At 33.7% G+C, this 14,118-nt stretch overlaps 1 protein-coding gene across 6 annotated transcripts in view; it reads right to left on the reverse strand.

The window, feature by feature from the left end:
* LOC126889643 (zinc finger protein 883-like) overlaps positions 1–14,118 on the reverse strand; it is a 90,555-nt gene that overhangs the window by 57,494 nt on the left and 18,943 nt on the right. For all 6 annotated transcript variants that reach the window (XM_050658147.1, XM_050658144.1, XM_050658145.1 and 3 more), the window contains one exon: positions 11,326–11,478. In XM_050658147.1, the coding sequence (XP_050514104.1) occupies positions 11,326–11,478 (153 nt within the window). The remainder of the gene's footprint in view (positions 1–11,325; positions 11,479–14,118) is intronic.

A 14,118-nucleotide genomic window follows, 5' to 3' on the forward strand; every position in this document is an offset into this window, starting at 1 on the left:
AAAACAACTAAAAATATCTACTGTTTTCATTGATTTATCTATCAGCAGCGTACCATACATATGGAGACAAGGTGTAAAATATAAATTATTGCGAGCGATTCCATGCAGAAAGATTACTGATGTCATTAATACAATGCTATGCAATTGGGACCGTGCAAGTTCGGAAAAGCGACACCTGGTTTCTTCGCTCTGCACTTTTATTCGCACTTTTAATTATATTGGCCAATCATATGGTCCTGGTTACTGGATAATTGTCAAGGCCATACCCCAAAAAAATAATAAGAAAAACTAAGATTCAGGTTATGTTATTAAAACGTAAACAATTGTATGTAGTAAATAAAATTAGTTATTAAAATGCAGTAATGCAAGCAAAATACAATTAATTACATTTACCTGTATATAATAATTGCATATCATATCAATATTGTGGAGCAATATATAATTTTTCTTCTTCATTGACAGTAGATATGAAATATACGTCAATTTGACAATTTCAATTGACAATGAATTATTTAAGAAAGTTACTTGCACACCGCGAATAGAAGTTTTCAAGTCATCATGGGCGATAAGACCAGTACCCAAATGAAACTGAACAATGGTCTCCCGCAAGGATCGGTGCTGGCCCCTCTACTCTTCAGCCTTTATATAGCAGACATGCCTGAAACCACATCAAAGAAGTTTGGGTATGCAGATGACTGGGCATTTGCTACGAGCCATGAAGAATTGGAAACTACTGAGCAAATATTAACAAACGACCTAGTTACCCTCGGGAGATATTTCCGTCACTGGAGATTACAGCACAATACCTCCAAGACGGAAGTATCATGCTTTCATTTAAACAACAGATTGGCTAATTATATCAATTAAAAATCCACTTTGAAGACAGACTCCTCAATCATACTAAATACCCAAAATATCTAGGTGTGACACTCGATAGAACGCTAAGCTTTAAAGAACATCTTACAAAGACGACTGCCAAACTTAGAACACGCAACAATATTCTACAAAAGTTATGCGGTACCACATGGGGTTCCTCAGCGACTACACTTAGGTCGACAGCGCTGGGACTCGTGTATCCCGTTGCAGAGTACTGTTCACTTATTTTTGAAAAGGTTGAAGTTACAAGGGCTTGAAGGAGTCTCTAATCATGAGTGTATGCCATTTTTTATCAGTCATATCCTTACCAATTTTTAAACGCTTTTTAGTCCTGTCGCCAGGGGGGTTACAACGGCCTCCTTAATTCAGATGGACTTACCCAAGTTTTTTTATGTATTTTGACCCGTAGAATACGAATTTTTTGGGTAACAGTTGATCCGGATGTCGATAAGATTGTTAAAAACAAAGAACTTGAGGAATCACATAACAGCGATTTTTTGCAAAACAAAACATTTTTGTGTATTTTTTGGGTCATTCTAAGCAAAAAATGTTTTTACAAGTTTTTTCGTAGGATGCATAGTTTTCGATATAAACGCGGTTAAACTTTCAAAAAATCGAAAAATTGCAATTTTTTAACCCGAATAACTTTTGATTGAAAAATAAAATAGCAATTCTGCTATTCAAGTCAAATTCTATCGGTTTTGATTATTTTCATTGCTAAAAATTATTTTTTTTTATTAACAAAGCTACAAACACATAGTGATTGAATGATGTTTTCAATGCATTTCTCATTTGAAGTCGAACGAGTAGGCGTGCATACAGACAATTTCTACGTAGATTAAGTACATTAAAACGCATGCATTGGGCACGGGAAACACTATGTGTTTATAGCTTTGTTTAACAATAAAAAAATTAATTTTTAGCAATGCAAATAATCAAAACCAATAGAATTTGACTTGAACTTTCAAATGCAGTAAGCAGAATTGCTATTTTATTTTTTAATCAAAAGTTATTCGGGTTCAAAAATTGCACTTTTTCGATTGTTTGAAAGTTTAACCGCGTTTATCTCGAAAACTATGCATCCTACGAAAAAACTTGTAAGAACATTTTTTGCTGAGAATCACCCAAAAATACAAAAAATGTTTTGTTTTGCGAAAAATCGCTGTTATTTAATTCCTCAAGTTCTTTGTTTCTAACAATTTTATCGACATCCAGATCAAGTGTTACCCAAAAAATTCGTGTTCTATGGGTCAAAATACATAAAAAAACTTGGGTAAGTCCATCTGAATTAAGGAGGCCGTTGTACCCCCTGGCGACAGGACTATTTCTTTAGTTCGATCGTTTGCGTCAAATCTTTAGAGGTTAATTTGACTGCCTTTACTTCAATGAAAATGAATGAAAATTTGCACACATATGCATTCCCGGCAACAATACACGAAAAGTCAAAAAAATTATGTTTATTAATTGTTAAAATTAAGAAAAAACGATTTTAATGGAAAATGCTTAAATTTTCTTGTTGTTTACAATGAAAAAACTTGAAACTTTTACAGATTGTAGCTAATTATATGAACTATACATAATTTCCCTTTTCTCGTTAATTGTTTACGCTATTCTTCATAAATAAACAATAAAGTTTCAAATTTTTTGCCGATTCCGACTACTTTTCATGTTTGTACATAATTATGTTTTTATGTTTGAAGTATACATATATTTTAAACATGACGATATATTTTAATATTTGAAAAGGGTAAGACTAAAAAGTAAAAAATGAAAAAATATGAAAAAAAAAATTTTTAAGAAACGCTTTTCTTTGGGTACCAGGACTAAAATTAAAAATATTAAAAAATCAACTAAAAAGCAAAAATAAAAGAAATTTAAAAAATCTAACACATTCGTTAAAAAAAAAACCGAATAAACGGTTTTGTGTTAGATTTTTTCAATTTATTTTTTGCTTTTTAGTTGATTTTTTTATATTTTTAATTTTAGTCCTGGTACCCAAAGAAAAGCGTTTGTTAAATTTTTTTTTCATATTTTTTTATTGTCTTACAGGAAAACAAAAAATCTAAACTATTCAGAACAGCGAAACCTACGTTCTCGTTGAGATTTTTGTTGTTATTAATAATTTTTAAGTTATTCTGAAAAAAAGGAATTTTTTCAAATCTGAACTAACCTGTGGCTATCGAAAAACTTCACTTCTAAGTAGACAGATGTCGCAGTCGCGAGGAGTCAGCGACTGCGAAGTGCAAATACTAAAGCAGGCCACGCACTGAATCGGTATAGAGCGATCGGCTGGGCTAAGAGCAATCGCTCTATGCCGATTCAGTGCGTGGCCTGCTTTAGTAAGACACTGGGACTGTCTTGTTAGCGACGAGTCGCGTCCACGACTCTCTAATGCGTTCTCACCTTTACTCTTCTACCTGATTTGTACAGACCTCGATTTGTGGATCCTTAAAATATTTAGTATGATTCACAGTTTTGTTTTGTGAATATAGCCACATATATTTAATTTGGAATAACCTTTCCTGCGGTCTGTCCATATTTCAGTACCTTTCTACCACTAATACCTCACATTTCCTACTTTTTAAATACGTTATATATACCCCCTTTTTAAAACTGTATCATAAATTCCCGAAAACCTTACAAATGTATCCCATATGTATCGGTATATCGAATAATTATTCGAACATTTTAAAACTATTAAAATATTTTTAATTTCGCACAAGTTAAACATCATCTTTGACGGCAATAAATAGATGAAAGACAACCAGTGTTTAATGATATAATCAGCCCTGTGAGGGATGGCCGAAGTTATCTTTAACGACTGCGTTAAAGTTAAAGACGGATAACTGTCTCGATAACTTTTTACGTAAATTCCGTGTGACGTATTCGTCACCATTATGAGATGCATCCTGTCGCATCCATAGACATAATAAGAATAGACAAGGTAAGGTATGGGCTGCTCTAAGCAACGAGGTGTAACGCAAATATCAAGGACGTCATTGGTCAATAATCACTTTGAGTGGTCTAGCCATCTTTGTCTGACACATGCGCGGGATCACTCGGTAAAAAGAGACAGATATACCACCAACCGACTGCCTGCGCCTTACACTATTTTGCTCAGTACGCCTTGTCCATCCTTATTATACAGAGTGGGCCAAAGAAAACAGTCCACCTCAATATTTGGCAGTATTTATTAGTCTTTAAGGAAATGAAGGAACAGGTCGATTTTTGATCTAAGGGGGGCACATTTGTACGGTACATACATCTGTTATTTGTCAACCGCCTCCCTTCCATTTCCCCCACCCCTTATTTTTGAATAGGGAATAGGGGGTCGTGTGCTACCTCATTTGAAAGGTTATTTAATTCTCTATTCAGTAATATTAACATTGACATAATTATTTATACAGGGTGTCCAAGACAAATTATTTTGAATTAATTTAATTGACACGAAAAGAAGAATGTATGCAATTAATTTAACTCAAAATATATTCTCCTACTGACAGAAAACAGAGAAAAATGTTTATTATAAATATTGTTTTTCGCTTAAATTCAATATTCAACCTACCAAGAAGGCTGAATGGTGGCAGATGGGTGGCAGCTTGAACATTGAAATTAAGCGAAAAGCAATGTTTATTTATCAAAAACATTTTTTCTGTTTTGTGACAGCAGTAGAATGTATTTTGAATTAAATAAATTACATAATTTCTTCTTTTTGTGTCAATTAATTTAATTAAAATATTTTTTCTTGGACACCCTGTATAAATAATTATGTTAATGTTTATATTACTGAATACAGAACTGAATAACCTTTTAAATGAGCTATCACGCGGCCCCTATTCCCTATTAAAAAATAAGGGGCGGGGGAAGTGGAAGGGAGGGGGTTGACAAATGACAAATGTATGTACCGTAAAAATGTGTCCCTAAAATGGTTATACCGTTCAAAAGTTACCGAGCTCAGAAATATGAGTCAATTTTTATTTAAAAAAGGAGAAATGTTTGTGGATATGTATGTATGTATGTGTGTGGAAAAGTTAAACCGATCTGAATTATTTTTTCTGTGTTTGAAGAGGGGGTGAGGGCCGATTCAGAACCGGTGTAGTTTGTGAGTTTTGACTACCCACAAGCCAGCTATAGGACTTGGTAGGTACAAAACGGCATATTTTTTGGCGGTATATATCTTCGGTTCAAGAAGAGAAAGGAGAACAGACATACACACGGCTCAGTATAGCCGAAAAACTGAAAAACTAAACTTTTGAACAAAATTGAAAATTTTGTTTTTTCGACAATTATTCAAAATTTCAACCTACGAATTCCGCCAATAACTGAGCGTTTGTAGAAGGACTCTAAACGAATCTAACGGTGTATACCTTATATCCGAGAAAATTCGAATTTTTAAGTTATAGACTTCATAAGTATGATCAAATCTATTTCTTATGGGAAAAAGGGGTTTTCAAGCTCAATAATTCCTGTAATAGCTTCAGTTATCATACTTGACCTTAGATACATAAGATACTACTTGTCAATACGTTTCAAACTCATGTTTAGTGAACAAAATCGGTTAAGCTGTTTAGAAGTTATTAAGCTACAAAAGTATAATCAAATTAACGATTATTCCCTAAATGGTTTATGTAGTTGTAGTGGTTACGACGCTAAAAAATTAAAAGCCCATATTTTCTGAGTACAACCGTACCAAACTCATCACATTCAAACTTCAGCATACAGATTGTAAAGAAATCCAGTGCTCGTATTTCTTAAAATTTAATTCAAAATTTATTTTACAAAGAAAATTATTAAAGAAGTCATTTCATATTAAAACAAACAAATAACATAATTACAACAAATGCTCGAATTGAGCTCCTTGTTTTAATTGACAGTATCCAAGATGTGCAATGAATTCATGGATTATGTTTGACAACATCACTGGTGTAATTTGTTGCATTTCAGTACGAATTCCCTGTTTGAGGTCTACCAAATTGGTAGGTCGGTTTACATATAATATACCTTACTTTTCAAATAACCCCAAATAGAAAAGTCATCGGGATTAAAATCTGGCGACCTAGCAGGCCATTCAATGTAGCTGCGTCGTCCAATCCAGTCATTTAGAAAATTTCTAACCACTATATTTGGCCAGGATTATTGATATCTGGAAATGTTGCGGTTAAAAATGGAACTACGTAGGTCTGGAATATCTCTAAATACCTTGCACCCGCCACAGTAACTTAAAAAAAATACGATCCTACAATGGTATTCCTAACAGTCCAAACCCATACATGTACTTTTTGGTGATATTGGGTAGAAACTTCCATTGTCCAATTGGGATTTTCTGTTGCCCAATAACGACAATTTTGCCTATTAACGGTACCATTTAAACAAAAAGTGGCCTCGTCGGAAAACAAGATATTATATTCAAATCCATTATTTCGATTACGCAATTTTTGCATATTTTCGCAAAACTCCATGCGTCTATCAAAGTCGTCTTCATTGAGTTCATGTATAAGTTTAGTTTTATATGGATTTAACTTGGCCTTTTTTATAATTTTATGAACAGCACCACAACAGATCTCATTGTTAGTAGATAAAGTTTTAATTGAAGAATGAGGATTTTATTCGATTTCAAGTAATACATTTAATTTATTGTCGTCGGAAACAGTGGGTCTGCCACTCTTGGGCTTTCTCTAACATTGCCAATATCATTAGATTTATGCAATATTTTGCTTACCGTCGATTTACTTATTGGTACTCGATCAGGATATTTTTCATTAAAGGTATCGCATACTTCCGCCATACTTATTTTACGATCCGTAACCTAAGATCATCAAAACTTCTATTCGCTGTTTTTCTGACAGCACCATCGTAATTTTAAATAATTTCTATTAGGGTAATATTTCTCATAAAGATACTAGAGCAGACTTCTAAATCGATGTGACACAGCAAATCAATTTAATATTGACATATCCAATGGTAACTACGAACTTACTGTCTGATTGCTAAGGAATTTGACATGTCTTCATAGCCTACTTTATTTTTGGCAATATATTGAGTACATTCGTTACCACTTTATTTTATTGTATTGTTGATCTCACAGACATATTAAGGGTAGACAAGGCATACTCAGAGAAAAGGCGTAACGCGGAAACAGTCGATCGGTGATCTATCTATCTCTTTCAACCAAGCGGTCCCGCGCATCTGACAGACAAAGATGGCTAGACCACTCAATCCTTAATATTGGCGTTACACCTCGATGCACAGAGTGGCCCATACCTACCTTGACTAATCTACTAGTTATTATGTTGATCTACAGCCTATTACAAAGCCATTATCATTTGAATGGAATTGGTTATCTTTAATAGATAGACCTTCTGTATCGTACAACAATAGGCCACTCCATTCGAGCATTTGTTGTAATTATGTTCTTTGTTTGTCTTTAATATGAAACGACTTCTTTAACCTTTAACTACCCGCGCATTAAGTTATAACATAACTACACGCGTGGCGTACTTTGTACGCCACAAGAAAATACACTTAAAAACAGCGGATTTGTTTAATATTTTTTTTTTTAAATACACTTAGTTGTTTGCTATAAACCTTATTCGGCATCAATGGATACTTGGAGTTCCTTTTCAGTAAGCCAATTGGGATTTATAACTGGAATCATGGAATAACTGGATTCCATGATAAATAAAATTACTAATAAAAATTTTTTTAAATGTGATTTTTTACAGGAGAAAAAGTATTGTTTATAAGGAAAAATATATTTTTTTGCCATAATAACTAAAAAACAATTAAAATATGTACTTATATTACGACTTATAGTAATATAATCCTGGGGTAAATTGTCCACCACCGGAAACAACAAATAATAAAATGTAAATTACGATCTTTCCAGAACGCCGATTATAACGAAACTAAAACCAAATTGTAAAGCACATTCCAGTGATAGGTTAGAAAAATAAGCAAGGTCAAAAATTAAATTTTTAAATATATTTCCAGTATAATTCTTATATCTGGCGTACAAAGTACGCCAGCGCGTGTAGTTAAAGGTTAATAATTTTCTTTGTAAAATAAATTTTAATTTTATGAAATACGAGCACTGGTTTCTTGTACTGGAGTATACTGAAGTTTGAACGTGATGCGTTTTGTATGGTTGTACTCAGAAAATCATGGGCTTTTAATGTTTTAGATAAAAATATGCCCTTTCTATTTAAAAAAATTATCGATTACCTCACACCTGCTAAAGTAGTGGGGGTAAAAATTATTTTTTTCCAAAAAGGTTAAAAAACAAATATAAAAATCGACCTGTCAGAGCTTCAACTCTGAAAATAATTAAGTCATGAGATAATAGACCGTTTCCACACTTTATGAATGCACTGTATATCTGAAAAGATGGAAAGCATGTTGAGTTTTGAGATAAAAAGAGATGAAACAAGTAGAGGTGGAAAATTTAGCGATAGAAACATAAAAATTTATATTGATTGTAATAAATAATTACATTGTTTGTTTCCCACCTTTAGACGCATCGGACGAGTTTCGCAACTACCACAGTGACAGTGACAGGTTTAGTTGACATACTCCTTTGATACGTCAAAAGGTGGGAAACAATCAATATAATGTAAATCTATAGGTTTTTATCGCTAAATTTCTCACATCTACTAGTTTTATCCCTTTTTATCTCACAACTTAATATGTTTTCCATCGTTTGCGTTATTTTGCCGGTTATTAGCGCGCTCATCACTGTATTTAGATGATGCAATATGTATTATTGCTTATTTTCTTTGATAAATGGACATGGACATACAATAGGGAACTTGCACATTTTTTTTATTAGATAATAATGTTCAGTTTTGTTTAAAAATAAGATTTCCAAAATTTCACCCTTCAAAAACTCGTAATAACTTAGAAATACATATTTAAAGTCTTCTGCGGTATAAAATAGTTCAAACGACCCGTGACGTCACATAGTCTTGCATTAGTTTTGATTATGGTTATATTTCGCTGTGTCTAGGTACACGCTAACGTGTACGAAAATAAAAATGTTAGGTAGACGTGAATTAAACTTCATCAAGCCAGTGACATCATTATTTAGCTTGCCCAGTGACTATATATTTTTCTACATGCTATTTTGATATGTTTAGTGTTTGTTTAATAGAAAAATTAAGGGAAGGGAAGCAGAACTATTCAGATGTTTCAAACTTAATTGTAATAAATCAATGTATATACAGTGCGGTGGAATAAGTGTTGCCCCCCCCCCCTATTAACTTGTTCATTTTAAAAACATAAGCAAAACGCTCGGACAGCTCGATTTTTAAAGTAACCATAGTATATTTTAGCATCAACGTTTCGAACTTTACGCGATTCCTCTTCAGGTGAGAGGCATAACTTTGATTTTTTTAAATGGGAATGTACATCATGTGACACCTCATTTAAAAGCTCTTAAAATAGTGATTTCAAAAATGTATAATAAATTAATCCTGTTTTGAGACCGTAGGCGCAAAATTTCGGTCGAACTCTTTTTAAACGCATTTATTTTTTTCGAATTCTGAGAAAACTAATAAGTATTTTTGAAAAATATAAACGCAGAATCAAAGATTAGATTATTACCGAGGGCTAACAGTCCCTTAGAATAAACAAAAGGTTTCTTTTGAATGATATATTTGAAATTAAAAATCACACTAAATTTTCTCTTTTTCTCACCACTGCACTGTGACTTATTAAAATAAACATTATAGGAGTTCTCAGGGACTTTGGACCATCGAGAATACTGTAATATTTCATTCTGCGTTTAAATTTTTCAAAAATATTTATTAGCTTTTTCAGGATTCGAATAAAATGCATTTAGAAAGAATTCGACCGAAATTTTGCGCCTACGCTCTCAAACAGGATTAAAGTATTATACATTTTTGAAATCAGTATTTTAAGAGCTTTTAAATGAGGTGTCACATGATGTACTTTCCCATTTAAAAAAATCAAAGTTATGCCTGTCACCTGAAGAGTATCGCGTAAAGTTCGAAACGTTGATGCTATAATATACTATGGTTAGTTTAAAAATCGACCTGCCCGAGCGTTTTGCTTATATTCTTAAAATAAACAAGTTAATAGGGGGGGGCAACACTTATTCCACCGCACTGTATATAAAAGTATATATTTAGGTTAGCAAAATAATTACATATATGTATTTAGTTGACATGATATGTAGGTACAAAATATTGTTCAAAATAATATTTATACGTAAGTGAATTATTATAATCAACTATTCTAAATACAAAATAAGCCACAATTTAACTAAAAAAATTATTTTATTAACGTTTCGACGTCCAAATCGGATGTCATTGTCAAAATACAAAAATTAGTCAGATTAAATAAATTATTGGAAAAAATTTTTTACTATGCAACAACATTTTTGTTTAATTTAATAATATTTTGTATTTTGACAACGACATCCGGTTTAGACGTCGAAACGTTAATAAAATCAATTTTTTAGTTAAATTGTGGCTTGGTTCTCATTTAGAATAGTTGATTACAAAAATGCCACAAAGATAATAGCTTCAGAACAAGTTAATTATTATTGTGAAAGCTTTAGGTCTTCCTTTTATTTTAACCTTGGACGGTAATACTATTTCATTTATAACTAAAAAAATATATATTAATTTATAGTCTCTTATCGTTTTCGTACTGTTTTAAAATGTTCTTAAACTCATTAAAAGAACAAAATAATTGTCCACACTCCATAGTTAATTTAAAAACAAACAATAAACAAATAAAAAATCACTGGCACTCTAACTTTTTTATTTGCGTACACGTTAGCGTATACCTAGACACAACCTTATATTTAGGTATATTCTTCTTCTCCTTCTTTAGTCTATTGGCCTCCACCTACTTGGGTATTTGGCCAGCTCATCGTCGTGGAATAAGTCAAAAATATTTATATTCTAATGACATTTATCGTATGTCATTGTAATAATATATACCAGTTTGTTAAAATTGGAGTTTTATACTGTTCTTGAAGGAAAGGAACGAAGGTTTACTATTGAAAATAAAACAATTTTGTAAAACTACAAATTTTCTATGAATAGTTCAAACGATCAAAAACACTTGTAACGTCACATAAATGTATTTTCTACTGACGTTTATAACGTCTAATTTAAAATTCTGTTTACTTTATTGGAAAAATGTAAACGTAAAACCAAGTGACGTCACGACGCGTTTTGAGCCACCTGTTTTAATTTGAATTTTTAATCGTCTTTAGGGGCCAAACGAAAGACAAGCAAAACTTTTTTATCTTTGATACATGTTTTAAATTATGTTCTGCTGTGATTTATAACATTTTTTTCGAATTTAAAAATTTATGCAAGTTCCCTATTGTTTATCACTGTCTAGTACATGTATTAGAAAGAAATGAAAGAAGGGTCTAAGAAGAATCATATAATATTTGAATTCTTGTTATATACTTACCTTTTTCGTTTGTTCGTTCTTCTCCATATGGCATAAGTTTCTTTTCTTCTTCTATTTCAATTTTTAACGAGTATTCATTTAAGTCTGAATCATCAAATGTATCACGGGTACTTTCCCTGTTGGGCCCCTCTTTAATTTCATTTTTGAAGTTATCTAAAAAAGCATAAAGCTGAGTTTATAGTAAAGCAGTGAGCATAGAGCATAGCGCAGCGGTTTCCCTAGAGATTCGCTTCTATGTGAGCAAACGCGCTGGAAGTATTGCACCCGTTTGTAGTAATGTGTGAGGATTGACTTTATATGACCTATATTTCCATCAGAAATTAAATACAGAAATCCTAGAGATACAAACTGGGCGGGATATAGGGAGTCCCTTAGTAAAAATCTTGGGGAAAGTATGGCCTTGTTTAAAGGTGCAGAGGGTACAGTTTAGGCGGCAGAAACAGTAAGCGAAGTTATTAGGGCGGCTTACCAGGAAAACTGTCCAGAAAAAAAAAAGGAAAATAAGTTCAGTAATACAGTCTGGTGGAACAACGGTTTAGAGAGGATGAGGTCAGAAGTCCGAAGCCTATTTAACAAAGCCAAAAGTAACCAAGATTGGAATGCCTACAGGTATAAGCTAACGCTATACGACGCTATATAACGCTATATAACGAGAGAGCTTTACAAGGAGATTACAGATGTCCCTGTTCTGGAATCCATAAATTCCTGACAAAATATGATGCTACAACTAAAGAAGTAGGTTTCCTAAAGAAAGCTAATGGTAAATTTACGGACACGAAGGAGGAAAGTCTTAGAGAACTGATAAACACGAACTTTCCGGGCTCAACAATTCTAAATGGTATAATGATAGGCAAACCAACATAGACCAAAGGCTGACTAGGCCAGGGTCTGTAGGTTGGGAAACAGCAATCACAAGAACAAGCCAAATTAAGTGGGCTATAAATAAATTTCGGCCATATAAATCTCCAGGGACAGATGGCATATATCCGATACTGTTGAAGATGGGATTAGAGGTATTTATACCACTCCTATGCAAGCTCCTCAAAGCATGGGGGGTCATACCGAAAATATGACATACCAAAGTCATAGACCAATAAGCCTATCTCCTTTTCTATTAAAAACGCTGGAAAGGCTTCTTGATAGAGACATTAGAGACGGTGCTAAAAGATAATCCTCTAAACAATCGTCAATATGCATACTAATCTGCGTTGGATGATCTAAATAGGTTTATCTCAAAGTCAATGGAGGACAAAGAAATAGCAATGGCCGCTTTTTTAGATATTGATTTAATTCATAGCTCATTTAATAATGTTACTACCAGCTCTTTGATAGGGGCTATGAGTAAACGAGGCGCACCTGTGGTAATATGTAGATGGATAAGGGCATCCCTGGAGAATAGGATAGTAATATTCAGTCTGGGTAAAGCAACCATCAAAGCAAGAGGAGGCTGTCCACAAGGAAGAGTTCGGTCACCTCTACTTTGGGCAACCTTGGTAGATGATCTTCTTAAAAATCACAGAGGCTTTTTACTGCCTAGGATACTCTGACGATATAGCAATCGTTACGGAGACCGTAGCAAGGTTACCGTAGCCTGGGTACTGGGGCACGAGAGTCATAAGGCAATGAAAAAGCAGATGAAATAGCCAAACAAGGCTCATCAATGCCATTCTTTGGACCGAAATCCGTCTGAGGCATTGCAAAGGCAGGAACAAGAACGGCTATAAGAAAGTGAGTAGCTCAAAAATCTTTGGAATGGTGGAGGAATTAACCAGGACAAAGATAGGCAAAACAGTTCATTGCAGAACATTCGCCAAAATTTACGGTAGACCTAATAAGCAAAGATAGAAAAAAAGTCAAAGCCGTAGTAGGTCTGCTAACAGGGCACTGTAAGCTGAAGAGGCACTTGAAGCTGATGGGATTGTCAGATGGTGACCTGTACAAATTCTGTCACCTGGAAGAAGAAACAGCAGAGCACATTCTATATCAATGTGACAGTCTGACAAATGTGTGGTTCTTTGCATTAGGAGAAGAAAATCCACTTGCAAATAGTTACATAGAAGGTTCAGTCTATAAGATATTAGACTTTTTAAAAAGGTTCAGGCTAGAGAATGTTATCTAGGACTAGAGGACCACAATAGATCTGAAAAGAACGCAGTGAAATAGGCCACACCTCTTTAAATCTATCTATCTAAATGTATTAGAAATAAATGAAAGAAGGGCCTAAGAAGAATCGTATATGAATTCTTGATATACGAGGTCTGGCTATTAAATAACGAGACAGCGCGCGCAGAAGGCGTCCTAGAGGGGAAGACTGGGAAACGAATGCAGCATTGGATAGCTGGAAGTGTCTACTCTTCCAGTACGAAAACACGTTTTTGTCGCTGTAGTAGTATTTGTTCTGTAGAGGTTAGAAAAGAACGTGTTTTTTTCTCGTGCCGATAACAATGTGTGACGAAAAACATGAGCAACGGATTAATTTGAAATTTCTCGTTAAATTAAAAAAAAAAAATCCGACCGAGTGCTATAAATTGTTTAAAGAGGCCTATGGTGAGAATTCTCTATCTCGTGCGCGTGTTTTCGAATGGTATAAACGGTTTTCTGAAGGCCTAGAGAGCGCCGAAGATGACCAACGTCCAGGTCGACCTGTCTCTGTTTCAACTCCGCAAACAGTGACCAAAATAAAAGAAATTGTGCGCGGAGATCGTCGTATGAGCATTAGGATGATTGCTGAGACTGTAAACGCCGATAAAGAAACTGTCAGAAAAATTTTACATGACGAATTGAACATGAAGA

This window comes from Diabrotica virgifera, chromosome 8, assembly GCF_917563875.1.
Source record: "Diabrotica virgifera virgifera chromosome 8, PGI_DIABVI_V3a".
NCBI lineage: Eukaryota > Metazoa > Arthropoda > Insecta > Coleoptera > Chrysomelidae > Diabrotica > Diabrotica virgifera.